We start from the raw sequence: 24,960 nt of genomic DNA on the forward strand, positions 1-24,960 counted from the left end.
AAGGTTTTTAAAGAATCACCCTCATTGTAGAAAGTAAATATATTCTTAGGATGGGAATATTAGTGTTCCAATAAACATATAATTATATTAAGGTGTAGTAATGAATGGTAAAAGAAAGATAATCTTGAGTCCATTGGGAATCTTAGGTTTTCATAAATTCATTAGGAAAGCAGTTTTATTTTTGTTATTGCCAAAGATTCTTTTTGGTAGAAAATGTCTTTCTAAAAGACAAAATGTGAAGAACAATTTAAATGTGTTCGGACGTAGGCCCCGCTTCCCCAGCCGGCCCTCCCCGCAGAGGGTCTCGGCGCAGTACGCTCGCGTTCTTGGACTCTTCATTGTTGCTTCTGATTCTTTCAGGCCTGCGCATTTGTTGTCCCAGCACTCTTCGAGGTTAGGAAAAGAGAAGGAACTTGCCCAGAATCCTTGCAGGACAGGACAAGGAGGGGAAAATCTCAACATGGAAAAACTCTACAATGAAAATGAAATAAAACCTGAAGAACCAGGAAAGATGGAAAACGAAGAACAGTCACAGGATGAGGGAAAGCCAGAAGTAGCTTGTACTTTGGAAGACAAGAAAATGTTAGAAAATGAGGGAAAGACAGAAAATAAGAAAAAGACAGAAGATAAGGAAATGCTGAAGGACAAGGAAAAGTCAGAAAATGCAAGAAACCCAAAAGAAGAAAGAAATCCAGACAGCAAAACAAGGGTTGCAGGAAAGAGCGGAGCTGACGATGATGTACCCAGAAAAGCAAAAAGAAAAACTAATAAAGGACTGGCTGAGCACCTTAAGGAATACAAGGAGGACATACACGATATGCATTTGAGCAATGAGGAGATGATAAGAGAATTTGATGAGATGGCTAGGGTGGAGGATGAGGTGAGAAAAACCAAGCAGAAACTGGGGGGGTTTATGTGGATGCAAAAAAATTTACAGAATCCTTTCCACCCGAGGGGCCCAAGGGAGCTCAGGGGTGGCTGTAGGGCCCCACAAAGGGGCTTTGAAGACATTCCTTATGTGTAATGCCTTTGACCTTCACTTAGGGTTTGTCTGATTAGAACATTGTGGGCTCTGCTTTCTTATTCCTTGCATTTCCCTGGCAGGCATTTGCTAGGCTCTGTGCTTTAACCTTATGCTGATACTTTGCTTTAGGTGTCCCTCCCATTACCAGCAGCCTTTTGATCCAACTGCAGTGCTTTCTGTTTTAGTTGAGGATTTTCATCCATTGCATGGAAAAAATGTTAATGGTGCATTGTTAAATTTTTTAAAAATTAGTTTGCAGACCATATATACAGCATCAGTCCATTTTTATAAAACTACAAAGATATCTAGTAAACTATGCACAGAAAAAAATCTCTGAAAGCTGTGTCCTCTAGAAAATTAACAGTGATTATCTGTGGGTGATTTTTTTTGTTTTGTTGCTCATCTGTCCAATTTTTTCTTAAAGAAAACTACTTTTGTTATGAAGAAATAATAAAAGATTTAAAAAAAGGAAAAAAATAAAATAAATAAATAAATGTGTTCATTTCCTCAAAAGACCAGCATTATATTCATAAATACTATATACCTTAAAATGAACAGTACAAAAGCTGTTCAATTTTCAATCTGAAGTAAAATACCTTCAAAAGTTGTTTTTTAAAAAAATTCATTCAGTATATTATGAGATACATAAGAAGTGTTTGGGAAATGTAAAATTAAAGAATTTTCTAAGCGTTTGTTGGTTAAATCTCTGTAAGTAAAATGTTACTTATATGTTATTAATATATTTAGGGATTTTATAAAATTTTTAAAGATGTAAGTCCTCATTGTGCATATTTTATCCTAATACTGATATTCATGATGGATTGTTGGTTATAGCTTTTGTTATTCTTAGAAGAATGTGATATGTTATAAAAATAATCAAAATTCTTTATTGGTTACACTGTTCTGCTCTGATGTTTCTCTAAAAGAGCAAGCAGTCATCTCATCTTCAGCACAAAGGGACTTTAAAGGAGAGGCAAGGCAAATCTATAAATTGTTTCAGCTGTTGATTAAAATAATCCTGGTAAAGTTGTAAAAGTAAAATGAAACAAAACTTCTACAATGGTTTGTAGTTAAAGATCTCTAGGAACAGCTTTATTTAAAATATTCATAAAGAAATTCAGGTCTAGACTGTGACTGTGGCAGTCACATTTTTCCTGGGCTTTGATCTCTAATTGTTATTTCTAAATCCTGACATGCTTTACTCTTCATGTATAACCTACCATTTTCCTAGAATTTTGAATGCCTGTATTCATGGATCTCGGAACTAAAGTTAGCTAGCTCTGTATGTGCTGAAGAGGTAGCATTAATTCTAAAAAAGACCACCACTGTTAAAGAAGGTAAAGAAAGAATCAGATTTCAATTAGAAGGTAAATGGGGTTAATCTAAAGACTAGGGAGAACCAGGACACAAGGTAAAAAATAATATCATTGGTATTTTAAAAATTTAAGTACTGTGGGAACCAGAAGGAAAAAAAAAATATTTTGTCAAGAGGAAATGTTGAAGCCCCTTTTCAGCAAGAAGCCAGAAAGATCAATGTCAGATTATCCCCAAGATTGGGAATTTTTCAAAACTAAAGGGGAGGAGTTGTAACAATGGGTTAAAAATTAACAAATAATTATGATTACTAAATCATTATAGAGATGCCTTTATATTATCAAATAGCCAAAGGTTAATATTTGAAATTACTGAAACTAGCTAGGCTTAGCCTTACCCTTGTGTACACCTGCTACTGTGATAGTCATTCTAAACTGGTCTTACCCTTTTTTATGCTTACTATAAACTTAGCCTCACTCTTGTGTATATTTACTATTGTGATGGTAACCGTTCTACCCTCCTCTATGTAAAATCCACATGAAAAACCTTGTAACTGACCTTTATTTTGTATTCCCCTATCACAGAACTTTGTGACTCACCCTGGTATGAAACCCATGCCCCGTCCTGTTCAGCCCTTTAATGCTTATTAATGGAGGAACCTGTGCCAGCTCCACCCTAATTACTCATTAGCCTAAACTTCTGAACCTGATGTTACAAAATATTTGAATTTCTGCAGTTCCTTGAGGCATGTTTTCTGGCCATTAAGGCAGCTGCCCTCCCTACTTGCAATTATTTCTCTCTTTGAAACCCTAGTATCTCAGGAACTGGTTTTCAAAGGAACCTGTTTTTGTTTGGTATCAAACACAAAAAAATTGCAGAGAACACCACCATCTAGCAAGAAAAATCTGAGATGATGATGAAGGTGGACAAAACAAATAAAATAAAACAAATAAAAAATCAAGATTACTTTATGATCTTCTCTAAGCACTAACAGAAAAAAGGTTATTGCAAACTTCCCCTTCTCCTAGCTAGTGAGTAAATATTGTGTCTTTACCAATTATATCTTTAGCCTCACTAATTTCTTACCGCCTTCTATGTTAGAATTTATTAAGATTCTCCATCAATGAAGTGCTCAAATCCAGAGAAAAATCTCCCTTCCTGAACTCTCCCACAAAGCACATACAATAAATTAATCCTACAGTTTTATTGAGATATCCCATAGTTTCCCAGGATGTGCATTTAGCCTTAATGAATTGTGTAATAAACTCAAATTTGCTCTACTACAGATTTGTTCCTGGTGGACTTTGAAGGGCATCAATAGCCTGAAGCAATTCTTCAGGTCCTTTCTATCCTATATTTAGTAGAATTTTCATAGTCTCATGAAAAAATAGACTTATATCCAGGTGTTCCCCCAGAGAAATTGTCAGTTTGGTTCCAGAACACCACAATAAAGTATATATTGCAATAAAGTGAGTCACAATTTTTTTGGTTTCCCAGTGCATATAATAAAAGTTATGTTTGGACTGTACTGTAGACTATTAAGTGTGTGCTAGCATTATGTCTAAAATAAATGAACATGCCTTAATTAAAAAATATATTATTGCTTAAAAAAAACTATCACCTGAGCCTTCAATGAGTCATAATCTTTTTGCTGGTAGAGGATTTTGCCTCAATGTTGATGGCTGCTGACTGATGAGTGTAGTGTTTGCTAAAAGTTGAGGTGGATGTGGCAATTTCTTAATATAAGACAACCATGAATTATTGAAAGCATAGGCAGATAGCCAGGAGTCCTAACTAAAACGAAAAATAGAATCTTTCCAAAGCTTGCTGGTTATGAGAATTCCTTCTTCTCCCATTAATAAAACTCTTTTGTGAGTTTGTCTTATAAGCAGTTAAACTTAGCCACAGTTAATACTCAGTCACCAATGGAGCATGAACAGACATATTGCATCTTGCCCCTTAAATGACTCCTGAGACCCTAGATACAAAAATCACCCTGCTCAGCACCACACTGGAAGCAAATAATTCATGAGAGATGCCTCACAAAGGAGATAAGATGAGTCCCACTGGCATACTTAAACCATCTACGGACAGTTCCATAAACAACCAATCAGAATATAGCACATATTCTGAATCTCCATTACTGTCCCTTCCTCCCTTTGTCTCCATCCAGTAGGTTATTCTTAGATGAGAGAGACAGATTTGGGTTTACCTCTTGTCTTCATGCTGGTTGACCTTGCAATATATCTCTTTCTTTTCTCAAAATCCAGATGTCATAGAATCAGCCTCTGATCTCATTGAACAGAGAGCCTTTGCTTGGCAAAAGTATGCCCCATTGATTGACTCTTCCTTTCACAAAAGGAAAACATTTGGAGCATTTTACCTAGAGCAGAACTTTAAAAATTGGAGTCAATCCTCTCAAACCCTAACACTGCTTTATCAATTAAGTTTATATGATATTCAAAATCCTTTCCTGACATTTCCGCTATGTTCATAACATCTTCACCAGGAGTATTTTCTATCTCGAGAAACAACTGTCTTTGCTTGTCTTTAAGAAACAACTCCTTGTCCATTCAAATTTTATTATGAGATTGCAAAATTTCAGTTTTATCTTCAGGGTCTACTTCTAATTCTAGTTTTCTTGATACTTCTACCAAAACTGCAGTCACTTCCTCTACTGAAGTCTCGAACCCCTCAAAGCCATCTATGACGTCTGGAATCAACTTCTCCCAAATTACTGTTAATGATGATATTTTGACCTCCTCCCATGAATCATGAATGCTTATAATGGCATCTAGAATGGTGAATGTTTTCAGAATGGTTTTCAATTTTACTTTCCACATCCATCAGAGGAACCACTCTCTATGGAAGCTAATATCTTATGAAATGTGTTTCATAAATAATAAAACTTAAAAGTTGAAATTACACCTTGATCCATGGGCTGCAGACATATATTGTACTAGTAGGCATGAAAATAACTTTAATATCATTGTACATCCCATCAGAGCTCTTGAAGTGTGTTGTCAATGAGCAGTAATATTTTGAAAATAATCTTTTATTACTAGCAGTAGGTCTCAGAGGGGGCTTAATATATTCAGTAAACCATGTTGTAAACATATGTGTTGTTACCCAGGCTTTATTGGTGCATTTATAAAACACAGGCAGAGTAGATTTAGCATAATTCTTAAGGACCCTAGAATTTTCTAAATGGTAAATGAGCATTGACTTCACCAGCTGTTTTAGACCCTAATAAGAAAATCATCCTGTCCTTTGAAGTTTTGAAGTCAGGCATTAACTTCTTCTATCTAGCTATGAAAGTCTGAATGACATCTCCTTCCAATGAAAGGATCTTTCATCAACAGTGAAAATCTGTTGTTTAGTATAACCACCTTCATTAATTATCTTAGCAGCTTCTACAAAAGTACGTGCTTCTTCACCTTGCACTGTTATGTTATAGAGATGAGTTCTTTCCTTAAACCTCATGAACCTACCTCAGCTAGCTTCAAAATTTTCTTCTGTAACTTATTTTCCTCTCATGCCTTCATAGAATTAAAGAGAGTTAGAACCTACCTCTGGAATAGACTTTGACTTTGAAATCAGAGAATGTTGTGGCTATTTAATCTCCTCTTCAAACCATTGTAACTTTCTCCCTATCAGCAATAATGCTGCTTTGCTTTCTTATAATTTGAGTTTTCACTGGAGTAACACTTTTAATTTTCTTCAAGAGCTTTTCTTCTGCATTCACAAGGTGGCTAACTGTTTGGTGTAAGAAGCCTAGCTTTTGACCTATTTAGACTTTTAATATGCCTTCCTCACTAAGCTTGATCACTCATAGGTTTTTATTTAAAGTGAGAGACATGCAACTCTTCCTTTCTTTTGAACACTTAGGGGTCATTTAAGGTTATTAATTGGCCCAATTTTAATATTGTTGTGTCTTGGGGAATAGGAATGTCTGAGGAGAGGGAGAGGGATAGGACATCAGCCAGTCAGTGGAACAGTAGGAATATACAACATTTATTAAGTTCACCTTCTTAATCTTTAATTAATTATGCTTATGAACATAAGCTTCTGAAATCAGTTGCAAAAATGCCTGCAGCATTTTTCAAATGAAATGGAAAATGGGGAATAATCAAAAGTCTAATGTGTTTGTAGCAGTTTCATATGATTTTGAATTCCAAAAATAGAAAGTGGATTATGTTTGTAATCTGGTCTGTACCTGGGTGTGATTAAGTTATGATAAGGGCTTTGATTGGGCCACATCATTAGTGCACTGAGTCCCCAACCCTTGGTAGATGTGGATTCACAGATAACAGACATGGCAGAGGACAGAATTGAGGGTTTTAACATTGGAGATTTGATGTTAAAGTTTAATGCTGAAGCCTTTAGTTGGAGCCCTGGAAAGTAAGCTCACAGAGGAAAGAGAAGCAAGCCCCAGGAAGGGAGAAACCCAGGAAGCCTGAACTCTCACAGACATCAGCAGCCATCTTGCTCCAACTTGTGAAAACAGACTTTGGTGAGGGAAGTAACTTACACTTTATAGCCTGGTCCTGAGATCAGCTCAGCGATAAGTTGGCTTGAAGGGAAGGCAATGCAGAACTTTACAAAATAAAAGGACAGAAAGAGAGACACAAGAGAGGAAATAAAGATGGGAACAGGGGACGCACAGCTTCTGGAACTGAGAACCTTGAACCTAGTTTCCTCATCATATTTATTGGAAACTGTGGAGCAGCTGTTTGCTATCAGAACTGCAACATCATCTACAAGAATAGGGAACAACTGCAACATCTAACAACTGCAACACCTACAATAGAACAGGTGTAAAATTTACAATAAGGAACAGGTCGTACAAAGTTCAAATATAATCTAAACTCTTTTTCCCACATTTCCCCCTTTTTGTTTTTGCTAAGTCTATGCAAATGATGTTTCACTGATTAACAAAGCTTCCTGCATGATATTTTCACTTTCAGGTTTGAACAATACTCATTCATTTTTTCTCAATAATTTGGTCCCAGGATTGTTCAAATTTACATATACAGAGATTTACATATACATTCAACAAGGTACATTTATATATCACTTACAGTTCATCAAATCACTTAAGTATACAATATGTTACATTATTAAAGTTCTGATTAGTATTCAACATTTTATACTTAATCCATAACTACCATAGATTATATAACAACAAACAATAAGAATTCCAACTAGCAGACATTTAATGAATAGACTTTCATTTCTCACGGGCTTAAAATTCCCAAATGGCAAGGCTATATAGGCCAGTACTCGAAAATACAGTGCTGACCACATCCAATTCACAGGCTAAGTCATTACAAACTCCGTTAACATGAGAAAACACTGTCTTTATCAATTACAGCAGAGAATATAGTTTTGTCTTACCCAAACATTTAAGAATTTGATTGAGCAACAGGGAACTTACAGCTTGTCCCAATTGTTTGCCATTTCCAGGCCCTTAAAATACCATTGTCTCTGATGTTTCTTAGTAGGGCCCCTGCCACGGGATTCTTCTACGCAACCAGATTTATTGCCATCAGCCCAGGGGAGAAAGTCTTGAGGAAGAGCTGCAAAAGTCCATTGTTGACCTTTTTACACAATTTTTGCACTTTTTATATTTATTCAGTCTTGTTTTACTTTTACAAAAACATTATCTTGCTGAATGCTATCTCCATAATTTTACTACTTACTATATTCATACTAGTTCTGTACAGCATAGCTACATTTCTGATTTTATAACACTAATCATTTTATTTTAGGACAAAATATATCTTATTAAATTTCAGTTAGCATTCCCACAAACTTTTTGTTTTTTTTCAATATTCGCTTAACTTTTACATCTTTCATTTTATCCTATGAAGAAAAATAAATTATTCATTTCAATTTAAGCAAAACTATTTTTTAATTCTATTAATAAAGACTTACAGCTATAGAGATCTCATTAACATTTTTAACTTAGGCAATAATATAAGCGCTTATTTAATTTTTTGGCCATTTGAATAGAGCTCTTTCAGAACCTTTTATTTATCAAATTATATCACCATCTGGAGCCATCAAATATACATTGACCTTTCTTTTTCTTTTTTCCTTTCTTTTTCTTTCTTTCTCTTTCTTTTTTCTTTCTTTTGTTTTCTTTTTCTTCCTTTCTTTCTCTTTCTTCCTTTCCTTTCTTTCTCTCCTTTTTCTCTTTTTCTTCATTTTCCTTTCTTTCTCTTTCTTTCCTTTTTCTTTCTCTTTTTCACACACACTGAAACAATTACAACACACACTGACATTGAACAAACACAAAAGCAGTTCCAAATCTATTAATCTAGAATTTCTTCATTGCTTCCTTTTATAATTCAACATTTCTTTTCCAGTTTTCCTCCTCTCAATTTCTTTCTTAATCTCTTTCTGTCCCCAAGCCATACTTGCTTTATGATGACATGCTTGAGCAAGTTCTGTAGTTTAGATACTTTGATGTAAAGCCATTCTAGTCTTCAGGATGAGACCCAGCCATGTAGTTTTCAATGTCTCTCTCTCCATTTGCATGACGGGAGGTTCTGGATTCCACAGGAACTTTTGTCATCTCTTGGCACTCATGGTATAGCTTTATCGGATAAGCTTGTACCTACATAGGATGTTCTCCATTTCCTGGGGAAATACAAGCAAATGCTCAAGGACTTTGAAGGTTTTCCATACCACTTGGGGCTCTGCGCTGTTACACCGACTTTAGTTTCACTCGTGGTGATCCTTCTTCCCTTTGGTTACCTATTCAGGTGCCAGTTGCTGTGCGCCTTCTTCCCTTCGAGCCCCACATTGGGCACCAGTTGCTGAGATCATCTCAGTGATAGGTTGGCTTGAAGGGAAGGCAATGCAGAACTTTACAAAATAAAAGGACAGCAAGAGAGACACAAGAGAGGAAATAAAGATGGGAACAGGGGACTCACAGCTTCTGGAACTGAGAGCCTTGAACCTAGTTTCCTCATCATATTTATTGGAAACTGTGGAGCAGCTGTTTGCTATCAGAACTGCAACATCATCTGCAATAATAGGGGACAACTGCAACATCTACAATAGAACAGGTGTAACATTTACAATAAGGAACAGGTCATACAAAGTTCAAATAGAGTCTAAAGTCTTTTTCCCACAGTGTGGTATCTGTAAGCACCTACCCCAAATAAATACACTTTATAAAACCAACCCATTTCTGGTATTTTGCATCAGCACTCCTTTGTGTAGCTAATACAAAATTTGTTACCAAGGGGTAGGGAAGTGCTTTTGCAATTACTGAAGTGCTGGAATGGTTTTATAAATGGGTAAAGGGTATTTTTTGGAGAAATTATGAGATGCTTGGAAGAAAAGACCTACAGTGCTTTTAAAAGACTGTTGATAGCTATATGGATGCTAAAGACACTTTTTATGATGCCTTAGAAGAAAATGATGAAACTATTATTGGAATCTGGAGAAAAGGTGATCTGTGTTTTAAAGTTGCAGAGAACTTAGTAAGATTAACTCCTGGTGTTTTATGGAAAGCTGAATTTGAAAATGGCAAGCCTGGGCATTTAGCTGAAGAGATTTCCAAAGTAAATCAGAGAATGTGGCTTAGCTTCTGCTTGTAGCTTATAGCAAAATGCTAGATGAGCAAGATAAGCTGAGGACTGAACTACTGGGCACAAAGAAAACAGAAACTGTATCTGGAGATTCCAAGTCTCTGGAAATCAAGTTCCTAGAAAAAAGTGTTCCATTAGAGGATTTAACTAAACTTGGAACTTGCACATCAAGATTAAAGATGGAGTTATCTAGGAAAGACTTGGGGAAAGTCATACTGTCTGATGGCTTAGACCCTACTTCCTGCATGCTAAACAAACAAGGTTTTTGAGAGAGCTGTATGAAATAAACCACTGTCAGCCTGGAATAAAAAGGAAATGGAAAGGAGAGCTTGAAGAAGAAACATCTTTAAGAGGAAAACCATGAAAGCCAAGATCTGGAATTAGGACATCACCTTGGGCCGAGAGAGGAAACCCACCCACATGTACAGAGAGGGTGAGTTTTCCCCAGCAGCTGAAGAAGATGGATGTTCCTGTCCAATATTCTGGGAGAGTTTTCCTGCACCAGGGTACAGAAAGGGTGGAGCACATTCCCCAAGGATTAGGATGGTTAAGGTTAGCATACCACAGGTCTGAGAGGGGTGGACCTGTCCCCCTGGATTAAGGAAGGTTAGGTGGCCAACTTGTTCCTCCGACAAGGTTGAGCCTGTATGCCAAAGGTCAGGGGAAATGTCTTCACATCACTGAACTAGGGGGGTTAAGACTCTAACCCAAAGATTGGGTAAGGTGTGGCCTTACCCACTCTTGGAGGGTGAGGTCTGGAGTTTGGTTGACACACAGATGCTTGATGAGGGTGGAACCAAGAAAATGGCAAACACGGGGAAAGGGTGGGTTCCCATAAGGCACCAAGGAGAGGAAACCGTCATCTTAAGAATGACTCTCTAACAGAAATAGAATGGAAGATGCCCTGCAGGCTTACTGAGCTGTAGAGGACCTGTGACTGGTGTTTCCTACTCAATTTCTCCTTATTTTAATGAAAATGTTTATCCTTTGTCTGTCCATTTGTGTATTGGATACAGACAAATTGTTTTGTAAATTTCAGAGGTCTATAGCAGACAGGACTTTCCCCCAAAACAAACTAATATTTCTTTAAATTGATTGTGATATGATGTAGTACTTACATCGTTACTGATTTAAGTTTTTTTGAATGTCGTAACGTCTTTTAGGAATTCAGAGGGTGGAGTGTAACAGTTTGATATGGTTTTGAATTCCAAAAATAGACATTGGATTATGTTTGTAATCTTGTCATGATTAAGTTATGATTAGGGCTTTGATTGGGCCACATTATTTGTGCTTTGAGTCTCCACCCCTTGGTGGGTGTGGACTCACAAATAAAAGGCATGGCAAAGGACCAAAGGAAAGAGTTGAGGGTTTTTTATGGAGTTTTGATGTTGAAGTTTGATGCTGAAACCTTAAGCTGGAGCTCCAGGAAGTAAGCTCACAGAGGAAAGAGAAGCCAGCCCCAGAAAGGGAAGAACACAGGAAGCCTGAACCCTTGCAGACATTGGCAGCCATCTTGCTCCAACACATGAAAATAGACTTTGGTGAGGGAAGTAACTTATGCTTTATAGCCTGGTATCTGTAAGCTCCTACCCGAAATAAATACCCTTTATAAAAAAACAACCAATTTCTGGTATTTTGGATCAGCACCCCTTTGGATGAATAATACAGTTTTATTTAATCTTTATGTTTTTACATGATCCTAAGTCCATGTTCAAAATAAGCAAGTGGAGAAAAAACATGAGATATTCTAGTTCCCATAAAGTTGTTCAATGATACGTTTTATTAGTGCTTTTGTCCATATTGCCTATATATTTCCTAGCATGCATCTAATACTTTAATTTTTAAAACTGGTTGCTGAGAAACTATGGGATTATGAAATGTAGTAAATTGACATTTTTCATTTTGTATCAGATTTCTAGCTAGATTAGAGTGGTTGGGTATTATTTAGGAATTCCAAAAATAGATACTGGATTATGTTTGTAAACTGGTCTCTTCCTCGGGGTATATTAGGTTGTATTAGATTCAGAAGTTTCACTTTACTTGATTAAATTAAGATTGGGAGTATTGATTTGGCCATATCAAATCATTGAGTCCTTGCCCCCTTGGTGGGTGGAAACTCACAGAGAAAATGACATGGTAGAGGAAAGAGTTTGAGTTTTGATGCTGTAACCCTGAGAAGTAAATACATGGAGAAAGAGACCACAGATGTAGATACACAAGAGAAGAACACAGAGGAATAGAGATGGCTCCATAGACACAGCAGAGGCCCCAGGAGCAGAGAGAGACTGGTAGTCTACAAATGACCTTGTGGAGAGAACAGAGAAGCTGGGCCTGGAGAGAAATGATACCCCAGGAGTGAGATGAGACTATTCAGCCTACAGCTTAGATCAGAAGAAGCTGGGACCATAGATCTTAAGAGGAAGAGGAAGGCTAAACCCTTGCAAGCATCACCATCTTGTTCAACATGTGGCCATTGACCTTGGGTGAGAAAGCACCTCTTATGGTACCATGAGTTGGACTCTTTAGGGCCTTGGGACTGTGAGTTTCTACCCTAAATAAATATGCTTTATAAAACCCAACAGGGTTCTGGTACTTTGTATCAGCACCCATTTGGCTGACTAATACACTTATCATTCAGTGTGGCTTTACCCATGTCACTTTTCTTCATTGTGCTTTTCCATATATTGTAATAGTACTACTTGCTTTTCCTATGTACTTCAAAAGTATCTGATTGCTATATAAGCCAAGTTATATAATTATAACAAAAAACATGTCTAAACAGTTCCTCTCATTAAATACATTCCCTATTATAATCTCACACATTTTTAGTGAATAGATTAGGTCAAAACATAAATCTTTGTTTTTGTTAGTGGACAATTTGATTTCCATAGACAACATGGAGAGAGAAAACAGTAGGTGACAGTACAAGATTGATCATTAAACTGAGAAGAAAGACCTAAAATACATAAAGACATAAATGTTCCTTGGATTTAACAGTTATTTTCTCATTTAGGAATTGAAGTGGTAAAATATACCTGTTACCCAGCAAGGCAATCAATGGAATACTAGAAATCTCAATATTTATGGTATAAAACTGTTTATTGTAAAAGTAGTAGCTATACTTCAGGGCAACACTCACTATAAACTTTGGAACCCATTTAGAAAGAATGAAACCAGTGTCTGCCATAAGGGCAAGGTCTCAGTTGCTAGTAGAGGAGGGAAAATGAAATGGACTTTGTGCCTAGCACAGCTTTTAAACCACAGAAGATGCAAAAAATGGAATGAAATATAATTTCAAATATGCTCTGAAAAGTTTTCAACTGACATATATTATGTGTGCATATATGATTTCTTTCAGTACTTACAACAGGCTTTTGCTTGAACCAGTTTTTAAGTCAGAAGATAGAATATCTTTTGGCTAGAGTTGAAACACACACTTACCCATAAATCTTGGCAGCGAGTACAGTCCCATTTAAATCATAAAAACTAGGAAAAGGAGTATTTTTCTTTCTTAAAAGAAAGTCAAGTTTATTTACAGAAGATGATAATGAAGACTGGATGGGCTGGTGAAAACCACTAAGTATCTACTACACGTAATCAAGAATCAAAGACTATAGGTATACATACACACATATATGCTTATATATGTTTCTTGATCATATATATATCCTGATTATATGTATTTTTCTCAATCATATATGTATATATTGTTTACATCCACAGATATTTAGTGTTTTACATGTTTTATACATTATATTTGTGTATATATGTGTGGGGGCCCAGGGCCTGGGTCCCGGCTAGGTCCTCAGCATATAGCTGCCTGTATGACCTAGACATAAGTTAAAGGTTAGCAACTCTCCCTTGCAGGGAAATAATGTATAGATGATATCATAAACCAAATCATTTCAGAGTGGTAAAACTTCATTCCTGTGATAACCTCACCAGCCCTCATATGTGCCATTACAGGACCCTAATAGGAACTCTTTCCTCATACTCTATGGAATGTGCTTGTTACCCCTTACATCACCTTTCATTTTCCCATCTCTTTGTGGAGCACTATCTTCATTCTGATTGGAGAATCTCTCCTGCTTGCAAGTCCCAATAAAGCATATGTCTGATTACTACCAAGTGCATTCTTTGATCTCATAGCTGTACTATCATGTGCCCTTTGGTATTTGGGTTGGGACAATTGGCAAGTCATGATCCCAGAGACTTTAAGACCACTGGCAATAGCAAGCATGAACTCAGGGATAGGAGAATTCATGGGGGAAATACCAGGTTGGCCTATAATGTCCATGTGGGGAGGGGTGGCTGCCTTCCTGGACAAGAGGGAACAGCTGGAAGAATATGGTGACTATCTAAAAACTCTGGCAGGTATGCTGGCTGTACTATAGCAGGTAACAGAGAAGCTGCACTCAAATAAGGCTAGCAGTGCCTATAGCATAGCCCATGTTAGGAGCCTTGAGGGTGGCTACTGAGGCAGAAAAAGTGTCTAAGACCTATGTGTACCACTTAGAAGAAAAGTTAAAACTAAAAAGGGATGTTCCCTAGCACAAGAATAGATGAAAGATTCCTTAACTGATCACCTGCACTAAGTTGCTAAGCAATTAGAAAGCCTGACTTTTAGATACACTTGAGCTAAGGGTCATAGGCTGCCTGGAGTCAAGGTTTGAAGGATATATTTTTTTAAAGATGTATTTATTTATTTCTCTTCCCTCCCCCCCATCCCAGTTGTCTGTTCTCTGTGTCTATTTGCTGCGTGTTCTTTGTCCACTTCTGTTATTGTGAGCAGCAACTGGAATGTCTGTTTCTTTTCGTTGCATCATCTTGTGTCAGCGTTCTGTGTGGGTGGCACCATTCTTAGGCAGGCTGCACTTTCTTTCATGCTGGGCAGCTCTCCTTATGGGGGGCACTCTTTGCACGTGGGGCTCCCCTATGCGGGGGACACCCCTGTGTGGCAGGGCACTCCTTGCACACATCAGCACTGCACATGGGCCAGCTCCACACGGGTCAAGAAGGCCTGGGGTTTGAACCATGGACCTCCCATGTGGGAGATGGATGCCCTAACCACTGGGCCAAGTCCGCTTCCCAAGGTTTGAAGGATATTAACCACCCCCAGGTGGCACCCTAAGGCATGGGATGGTATGGACTCCTCAGATGAGGAGAAAGAGGAAGACTGGGAGGTGGAAAGAAATGAGGAATCTCCAAGGGTCCCAACACAACTGGAATTAGTTCAACTGCTGGAAAAGTGGGAAAGCTTAGCCACATCAATGTTACTAATGTAAGAAAGAAATCTTCTAGAAGAAAATAAGGCTCACCCGATTGTGAAGGAAAAAAAATTTATTCTCAGTCATGCAAGAAGGGGCACAGAAAATGTGGCTGGTGCCCCAAACAAAGAAGAAAGACACAATTTATACCCCTAAGTCTAGCACACAAGCCCTTCCTCTGTTTCTCCATAGATTGGATACTTCAGAGGTTACAACCTATCTGAGAAGATCTAACTTTCCCATGCAAAAGTTTGTGATTAACTGCTTTCCCCATCACATTCCAACCATTTTCATTTTCACCTGCTGCCCTTTGCCAAGTAAGGGATGGAATTTAGTGCTGAATTGGTTTTGACTTAGCTCTTTTTTGGGCATCATTTTTATTACCTATAGGACTGTCTTAAGCTGGTTTCCTTTGCTGCTGTTTAACCCGGGAGTGGGAGACTGAGGCAGTAGGCTGCTAGGTTACATTAATTAATATTTTCTTCCTTTATGTGAAAAGTAAACTAATCTCCATTTCTTACAATTGCCCCTCTTTCTTTTCAACTCTTTTTAGTTTCCACATTTCCATTCTTCAGATTTTCTAAGAGCTAACTCACACTTGTCATCATAGGGATCTCCTTTTTTAAGGGAGTACAGATTTTTTTTTGCCTATACTGTCTGGGCATTTGTTTGGTTAGGGCAGTTTGAATGAGTTTTTGAACTAGCCCTCAGGCACATGGAATGATACAGCATCTGACTGTGGTAAGCACCTCAGTTGAGATAATGAGGGAAGTTAAGGTGGACAGTGCAGCTCCTTTCCATTTTCCAAACCAATTTTTAAGCTTCCTGTGAGTGAATTGCTAAAGACAGAATTCTCTGCTAACTTCTCAGATAGGGCTGTTAGGCCTTTTAAAGTTTCAGTGATAGTTCCATCAGGGGCAGGGTTATTGGGGATGAATGTATAGCAACTACCTCCGATTATAAGACAGATTCCCCTTTTCAGCTAGCATCATATCTAAGGTCATTCTATTTTCCCATGCCATTCTCCTAGTAGCATCTAATTTTTCTGCAATTTCCTTAACTACATTCCTGGTATAACTAATAAATCTATGTTGATTATAATAAATATAATTAATCCCATCTGCATTTTTATTAATGGTGACCCACCAGAACAAAAATGACTCAAACCCAGCTGCTACCTGATTTCTAACCTTACATTCATCTGGGACTCCTTGGGGAACTCCTATATTGTCTAGATAGATCCGCTCATCAAAAGAACCAAGTAAACTTTCCTTCTCTCTCCCTCTCTGGGATGTTATTTTCACTTATTTTTCAAAAGCCAAGGTGAATGGGATAGCCAATTGGACCAGATCACAGGTTTTGTACCACTTCTCAGTCAGTATTGGTTGGAGAACACCCTTTCCACAGTACCATCACAGATTTGCTCAAGGTCTGACCAAACTGAAAAAATTGCCAGTACAATCACTGCTTACATTCCACACTTTTGTACATGAGGCCATAGTTTCAAGATCCTGGAATCCTTTCCCCTGTCTAGAGAGACAAGCAGAGTGATTGCCTAGGCTCAGATGGGAGGCAGGTATGGCCTTGATATTTCCATCTTTGACTGGTTGGGAAGAGAGAGGACAACATACTACAATTTTCACCAGGAGTAGCATTTTGGAAGAGGAGTATCATGCACTTAAACTCCTTTTCATGCTTTTCCATACCTAGTGGAAAGGATACAATATGAGCTAAGGGCTGGCCTGTTGCATGTACAAGCATAACATTTGCTTTTGTTTAGACTCTGGACTGTATATTTGATCCATTTTACCTAGGCATTTGTGTTTCCATATCCTGTCTCTATTTCTATGGTTTGTTTTAAATCTTTTGCCTTAAGTATTCTGACTACTTTGGGGTCATTTTGAATTGGGGAACTGGCTTTTGGTTGGTTTTCTTGTGGTATTGTTGTAGAATTTGAGAGAAGTTTAATTATTTGAGTATAGAGAGGCCAGGACTCAGGAACGATTTTGAGAAGGAAAAATGGTTTATTGATGGCCGGCCGGACTCGGGAGCTTTTCATTTGAATCCTGAGCCCAGAACAAGATTTTCAAACATCTTTTATACAGAGAGAAAAGGCCAAATGGTCCCTTTGTTTCAGTTCTCAATAGGCTTCAATTAGCATATATATATCTTCCACATCTTAGGTAAGCTTTTAGCATGGACTCCAGATAATCTAGATAAGCATTTAGCATATTTGGTTTTTGCATTTCCCCTAAATACTTAAAGTTTATAGCCCTTGCATTGTTAAACTGTTTCCTGGAACTGGAGCCTGTTGCCATTGTCCCTAAGGGCAGGACTGCAGCCTCTTACCGTTCCACACCCACAGCCTTCAGCTTAGGTTATCTCTAAAGAGACAAAGAGCCTTCCACCCATAGCCCACATCATTCCCCCCTTTTGCCAAAGTTTAACTTACTAAGCTTTGGCATAATTATTGTTGGAGCTATGAGGTGGATGGCTGTTTGTTGTTTTGATTGATTATCAGTCTTTAGTACAGCATCCAGGACTGTTTAGCACTTTTCATTTTGGACAGCAGAATCTTGGGGAGGGGCTTCCTGCAGTTATTCTGCTGCCACTGGCATTCACGTGGATTTCCAGTCAGGTTTCAGATCCATCTATTACTTTTATTTTACTCTTAAAGAGTTTACACCTTAAATTTAAAAGGGGTGCTGAAGGGAGATGATCTCTTTTCTGTAACTGCTTCCTGCTGGCCATGGGCTGTAGTCATTGCCTAATAAGGTGTAAAACTCTTATTAATTTATTTTAACTGGAGGAAGATGGATCTGGCATTCTGTATGAAGTTGGATCAAGTTTTTATATGGTTAATAAGATGTTTACTCTGAAAGAAACAAACTTAATAAAAAATTTGGAATACCCATTTTTAAAAGAGGACATTGGATTACAGAGGTAGACAAGGTTAGGTGCCTATAAAGATGGCACTTCTTAAAAGCTGGTGGGAACAGCATATATATTATTTTTTTTTAAGTTATTTATCTTTAGAGAAAAATTGCAACAGACACTTAGCTTTGTTTGAAGACACATTCCAAGCTGTTCAATGATTGGCACTCATTCACTCTGTCAGATGCTCCTGGTTAACTGGCACTCCTTGGGCAACTGGCTTCACTCAGGATTAGAACACTAAGTTGGAAATTTTCTTGGTTTTCACCTGTGGAGTGATTAGAACTACAGAATAAAGGTTTTTTTTTTTTTTTGGTTTTTTTTTTTACACCTTGGTTTTAATTGTACAATTTCTAGCAATTTTGACTTGTTCAATAGGTGACTCAACATTAGCAAGCAAGCCTTACCTTTGCTACACAGCAGAGTACAGTAGAATATAGAAGTTGACTGAGACTGGCTGAGACTGCCACCTTATTCTATAGACATGTTATTAACTGTTTAGAAAATGATTTTACCAGGAATTTAACATGTCTAATATACTTCTGCACTTGATTCAAAATAGAAAAGATAACATTACAATTATTAGGCATATATTTAGTACAGGATAAAAGTACAGTACTTAATATTTAATGTATTACTTAATGCATAAGGTTTCAGGGTTGCAATTATTAGTTTTGAGTTTCAGGTTTGTAATACCTTACATGTTATCTCGCCATGAGAGCAGGCCATAATGCCAATTGTGTTTAAGTTTCACTTACAGTATCCTGGTATCATGGCTCCACTTAGCATGTTTTTCAATGCAGTGAGCAAGTTGCAGCATCCTTCATCTTAAGAGAGATTTTCCAGTATTCTACTAGCCTGGTGCATAGTGCTTTCTGGCACTATGGAATAGTGCCAGTCTGGAGGTGATATCCATTGTACACTTGGCTGTACCGAGTTATTATTGGCTGCTGCAGGAGCTTGAAGCTGCAATATAGTTTCCATTGACTTCAGGAGCAGAATCAGAGACTGATATAGCACATATTATAATTGAGGGGTCAGTGACCAGCCTAGCCAATAACTCACATGGAGAGGCAAAATGCAATGTATACAAGGCCTGGTTTGAATGTGCAAGAGTTTGACAATGTTAAAGTTTATTCCTTGTTTTTATATATATTTTAAACAACTTAACGCAACACATATATGAAATGACTGTTTACTTACACAATTTTACTATGAAGATAACAGTAGGTACTTTATTTTAGTAATAGAGGAAAAATATTATTTTTCATTGTTAGAATGAAAACAGAATAATTCCAATAAAATCAAGACAACTTTTTATTACTATTTACTTAAATGTGTACTTTGCAGTGGCCTTCAGACAGGTTTATTATTATGAAGTTATTTCTGCTACTAATACCAATCTAAGTTTTTTTAGTCAACAATGACTTCTACAACTAGAACTATTTAAACATTTTTAGTTTGGAAGATGTTTTACAAACTCTTTATAATTGACTATAACTACATTGACTAGCCACCTTATGTTAAAATAAACTTATTAAATTACAATTACCAATGAAAGAAATTCACTCTTTATTTAAGAGAGCATATCTACAATCTTTTTCCTTTAGCCTAATTTCACCAATGTGAACTTACAATTTTTATTACTGTAAAGATTTTGTACATATAATGTTATTTTAGTTTATAAATTAACTATGGGAGATTACACTCAAGTTAAATAAAATTGAAACCATAATAGTTTATGCAAGGAATGTTCTTTTTCCCTTACAGGAAGCTAAAAACTTCTTTAAGTTATGAAAATTATTAAATTAAAAGCATACTGACTACCAGGTTTTAAAACACATTACACAATTACTTAATTTTTTTAAAAATCATAACCCAGGAAAGATCTCTCCATAGTTTTTATGGACTTTCCTTTACTTACTGAAATTTGTTAATAGAGCCACTAATTACCTTTATTTTGTTGGAAAGAAATCTTCTGAAAGAAAATAAGGCTCACCAGATTGTGGAGAAGAATTTATTCTCAATCTTGCAAGAAGGTGCGCAGAGCCAGATATGGCTGGTGCCCCGAACAAAGAAAAATGACACAATTTATACCCCTAAGCCTAGCATGCAAAGCTCTTCCTCTGTTTTTCCATAGATTGGATACTTCAGAAGTTACAGCTTATCTGAGATCTAACCTTCCTACGCAAAAGTTTGTGATTTAACTTCTTCCTCTATCACAGTCCAACCATATTAGTTTTTACCTGCTCCCCTTTGTCAAATAAGGAATAGAATTTAGTGCTGAAATGGCATCGACTTAGCTCCTTCTTGGGCATCCTTCTACTGCCCATAGGACTGGCCTAAATTGGTTTCCTCCACTGCTGTTCAACCCGGGAGTGGGAGACTGAGGCAGCAGGCCGCCAGGTTACACCAATCAACAATTTTTTCCTTACGTGAAAATTAACCTAATCTTTTTTTTTTTTTAATTTTATGGCTAACAAAAGGTTTAAACTGGGAAATTACAGGGCAAACTGATTCTTAATTCCCTAGCCTAGTAGATAGGTTTAATCTGCCACACCTAGTCTTGCCTTTAAAGCTCTTGCAAAGAGGAGGCCCTTTCCCAATTGTTTCTATGATTAGATTTCTATGACTTTTTCATTCTGCTTAGTTTAATTTGGGCGTTAAGAATATTTACAAATATAACTGCATATTTAATTTTTAACAATTTGAATAGACTTCTTTTAAGAAATTTTATTTGATATTTGATATTATCCTGATGTATGAAGACATACACTGAGCATTTTTTTTAAATGGGCAGACACAAAGAGTTAGACACAAACACAACTCATTGATATTCCTTATAATTTGCATTATTTTTATACTGTTTAGCTTAATTAATTAGGGGTCCAGAAATAGATATTACTTATATAACTGCATATTTAACCTCAACAATTTGAGCAAATAGGCAGATATAAATAGTTTGAGACAAAAACATAACTTTAATTACTTTAAACTTCTAATCTTTACAAAACAAGTGTGACTGCAAACATTTCAAAGACTCCTGAAACTTTCCTTAATTTGCACTATGACCATGCAGTTTACCACAATAATTTTCTTTTTTAATGGATTGTAATAACCAAAATGTTCTCAATGCCTTAGCACCATTTTGTTTTAGAACTTTATATTTTACTTTGAAATTAGCAGAATTTTGGATAAGCAACAAGATTTTATATATATTTACTGAGGCTATTTGAAGCCTCAGGGAGACAGACTGCTTTCTCTCATGAATTGCCACTCTTAGGAACACTGATGTTAAGGTAGGAGACTTCTCCCCCTCCACCCCCCTTTTTGATTTTGGAGATAATAAAACTCCAGTGGTTATTTAACCTTATTCCATCAGGCAGCAATTTATTTAGTTTACACTTGAATTCATGAGAGAAAGGGTTACTAATATCAGGAGAGGAGACAGTGATGTCCCAGCTCTTTTCTGGCCTATAGGGGCAGAAGCTATTATGAAATAACCATAGGCAAAGGCAAGGGGTGAGGTTAGACTTGAAGTAACTATAAACTAAGGAAAGGTAAAGTTTAGAGTTTACACTTAATAATTTCAAGCTAAATTCACCCAGCTATAATTTCAGTTATTACTTTTCCACTGTTTTATAATATAAATGCATTTATAAATGATTTTAACGACAAAGTCATCTTTTGTTTCCTTAACAATAAAAACACATTCCATATATCCCACATACTAAGTTACCAGGCAAAATTCTTACAACATATAATTGCCATTAATACTAAACAAGCTTGTTAAAATAATGATTTTTTTTTCACTTTAAATACTTAGTAGCATGTAATACCAGAAACAGTTTCTTTGGAAGCAAGTTGGCAGGGGAGGCTGGCTGCCAAATAAATTTGTTATAAAATTACCTTTTATTATTATTATTATCAATTCAGTTTTTGTTTAATAATCACTTTCTGCAATTTTTCATTTAAATACCTTAATTTAAACAATGGTTTGTAAAACCTTTATAATTATTTATACCTTTAAGACAAATTTTACCTTCACAGAACACATTCTCTTACTTAAAGTTACTACAATACCTTCTAAGAACCTGGGCAGAATGCAAATGTATTTTGGCTTTGACACCCTAAGGAGGGAACTTTACTGCATTTATTCTGATTCTGCTTTTTACCCCCTTCACTTCCCCCCCTTCCAGGCAGTTGGGTGCACAACAAACAGGAATGTGGCTTATGAACAGAAGGGTGGACTCACTGGAAAGGGGCAAGCCACTTTCCCCTTTCCAGCTTTCAGCCAAAATGGCCAGACAGAACCTACTCAAATTCGGCAACTCTCCTGGGGACCCAGCCACCCTGACTGGGACATCCCCAACAAACTTGGGTGCGTGGCGTGGACACAGATGGCCTCCAAGCCCCGGCAAAGGGCCAGACCAGAGACAAGACAGCAGAGCATGTACAGACATCTAGACTCCTCAGCTTTTGCCACAGAATCATTTCACTCCCTTGCCAAAGGCAAGGGAGGGCTCCAGCTCAGCTGTAATTCTACTTTACATAAGGACACAACTCTAACACTAGCATTGAGCTGACACAGACAGAAGCACAAAGGTTACTAATTTGACCCACAAGTTTATATATTTATTTTCACCATGGCTGCCCCCACAGCCATCACAAACCTCAGAACACTTAACATTTGGTATAAAGCGAATTCATTCACAAATTAGCACCATAACAAAAGATTTCAGCTAGACTTTTCCACTGTTTAAACTTTACACCCAGACCAAGCTCCACCAGAAAAGCCGATCCATTTTCCTGTAACCAAGTTTTGTTTTCCTTAATCTAGACCAATTTCCAGGACATTAGGACTTGAACCTATAAATAGCCCTTCCTATTAAAATCGAGACTCCACTCCTTTAGTGGATATAAGACCAGTACCAGATTCTAACATGTAGTTAGACAAACCCAAAACACCAGGGCTTTTCCCCAGTTTTTCTCCTTTTCCCAAGCCTAGAGAGAATGGCTTCCCCCCAACCTTCTGGGGCTACTAGGGTTCTCTCGGGAGGTGATCAGCCTCCCCTTCCTAGCAATTAAAGCTAGGGCCTTCCAGACTGTGCTCACCTGGGGAGTCTTACCTTCTTCCATGTTCAGAGTTCTTTTTCGTTCCCAGAATCTTTCTCTTCAGACCTTCCATTGCCCTCGATTTTTGTCAGGAAGATTCCGGTGGAGCCCACATCTTTTCTGGATTAAATTTAATCCAGGGGTGCCCAGATTTGGGGTTCACCCGAGTCCTCCCGTCTTCCTCGGGGATTTGGAAGGGGCAACAAAATGCTACTGTCTCTGGCCTTTGTTTGTTGTCCCACCAGATTCGCCAAAAAGTTGTAGAATTTGAGAGAAGTTTAATTATTTGAGTATAGAGAAGCCAGGACTCAGGAATGATTATGAGAAGGAAAAATGGTTTATTGACGGCCGGCCGGAGTCGGGAGCTTTTCATTTGAATCCTGAGCCCAGAACAAGATTTTCAAACATCTTTTATACAGAGAGAAAAGGCCAAATGGTCCCTTTGTTTCAGTTCTCAATAGGCTTCAATTAGCATATATATATCTTCCACATCTTAGGTAAGCTTTTAGCATGGACTCCAGATATTCTAGATAAGCTTTTAGCATATTTGGTTTTTGCATTTCCCCTAAATACTTAAAGTTTATAGCCCTTGCATTGTTAAACTGTTTCCTGGAACTGGAGCCTGTTGCCATTGTCCCTAAGGGCAGGACTGCAGCCTCTTACCATTCCACACCCACAGCCTTCAGCTTAGGTTATCTCTGAAGAGACAAAGAGCCTTCCACCCATAGCCCACATCAGTATATCTGAAGAGTTAGCTGGAGAGGGCATTGTCAATGTCATATTTACAGGGGGAGGAAGGATCTTTACTTGTAATGCTTACTCCCATTCCATATAATCTATCGACTACTTGGTCCCTGCTGCTGCTCCCAGTTTTTAATTTGTCTGCTTTCTTAATAGTTATTACTACTGGATTGTACTGATGACATTTGCAGTCTGACAGGGTATTACATTTATAAAAGGTTATCTTACCTTTTAATGGCCTCGAACTTGGTGAGACTCATCCCGTATTCATGGTCCATCCCTTATACTGGGTAGTTCACCACACATCATCTCAGGAGGAGCAAGGAGGGGCTCAAATATAACAATCCCCCACTGGCTCTGGGCATAGGTATTTCTTTTCCCCACTCAGCCATCACTGGTGCTCTAAATTCCCACAGTCTTTTACTTGGCAGGCATTAAACTGCACTGTCTGGGACTCCAGATCTTCAGTCACATTTATAACTAATTTGATGGGGCTAGTTGTTTTTCGGGTTTGAAACATCATGGCTAGTAAGATTATTTTCACCTGTAACTTAAGGTCTGAATTTTTCCTTTGGTATTCTGATAGGGCTAGGACCATCGTTGACTAGGACAATGCGCAACTTAACCCCCTCCCCCACCCCGAGTTATTGCTTTTTCAGTGTGATCTTTAATGAATCTGGGGCTGAAATTATTTTCCAAGACTCAGACAAAGTTGTTGGGTACTTATCATCTGGTTCAGATACTGAACCTTTTTCTCGGGTGTAATGAGTCAGCCTTTCTTTGCCATTTGGACTGCTGTTTTAGTTGTCAGCAAGACTTGATAAGGTCCTTCCCAGGTCAATTGGAGTTTGGGCACTTTTCACAGACTTGATTAGAACCCAGCTGCCAGGTTGGTGTTGGTGGACTGCAAATTTAAGTGGCGGAGTCTGAGCCAGCAAACCCTGATGTTTGAGGGATGACA

At 37.5% G+C, this 24,960-nt stretch overlaps 1 protein-coding gene across 1 annotated transcript; it reads left to right on the forward strand.

The window, feature by feature from the left end:
- The first annotated feature begins 266 nt into the window (after positions 1-266).
- LOC101432335 (transcription elongation factor A protein-like 4) lies at positions 267-1,317 on the forward strand. Its single transcript, XM_004484527.5, has one exon. The coding sequence runs from the start codon at positions 461-463 to the stop codon at positions 1,022-1,024; it is 564 nt and encodes a 187-aa protein (XP_004484584.1). The 5' UTR covers positions 267-460; the 3' UTR covers positions 1,025-1,317.
- Positions 1,318-24,960: the final 23,643 nt, after the last annotated feature.

The sequence above is a fragment of the Dasypus novemcinctus genome, chromosome 10 (genome assembly GCF_030445035.2).
Source record: "Dasypus novemcinctus isolate mDasNov1 chromosome 10, mDasNov1.1.hap2, whole genome shotgun sequence".
In the NCBI taxonomy this organism is placed as follows: Eukaryota; Metazoa; Chordata; class Mammalia; order Cingulata; family Dasypodidae; genus Dasypus; species Dasypus novemcinctus.

Excerpts from the sequence above, each read along its gene's own strand:
- LOC101432335 (XM_004484527.5), top strand. The coding sequence starts at position 461 with ATGGAAAAACTCTACAATGAAAATGAAATAAAACCTGAAGAACCAGGA.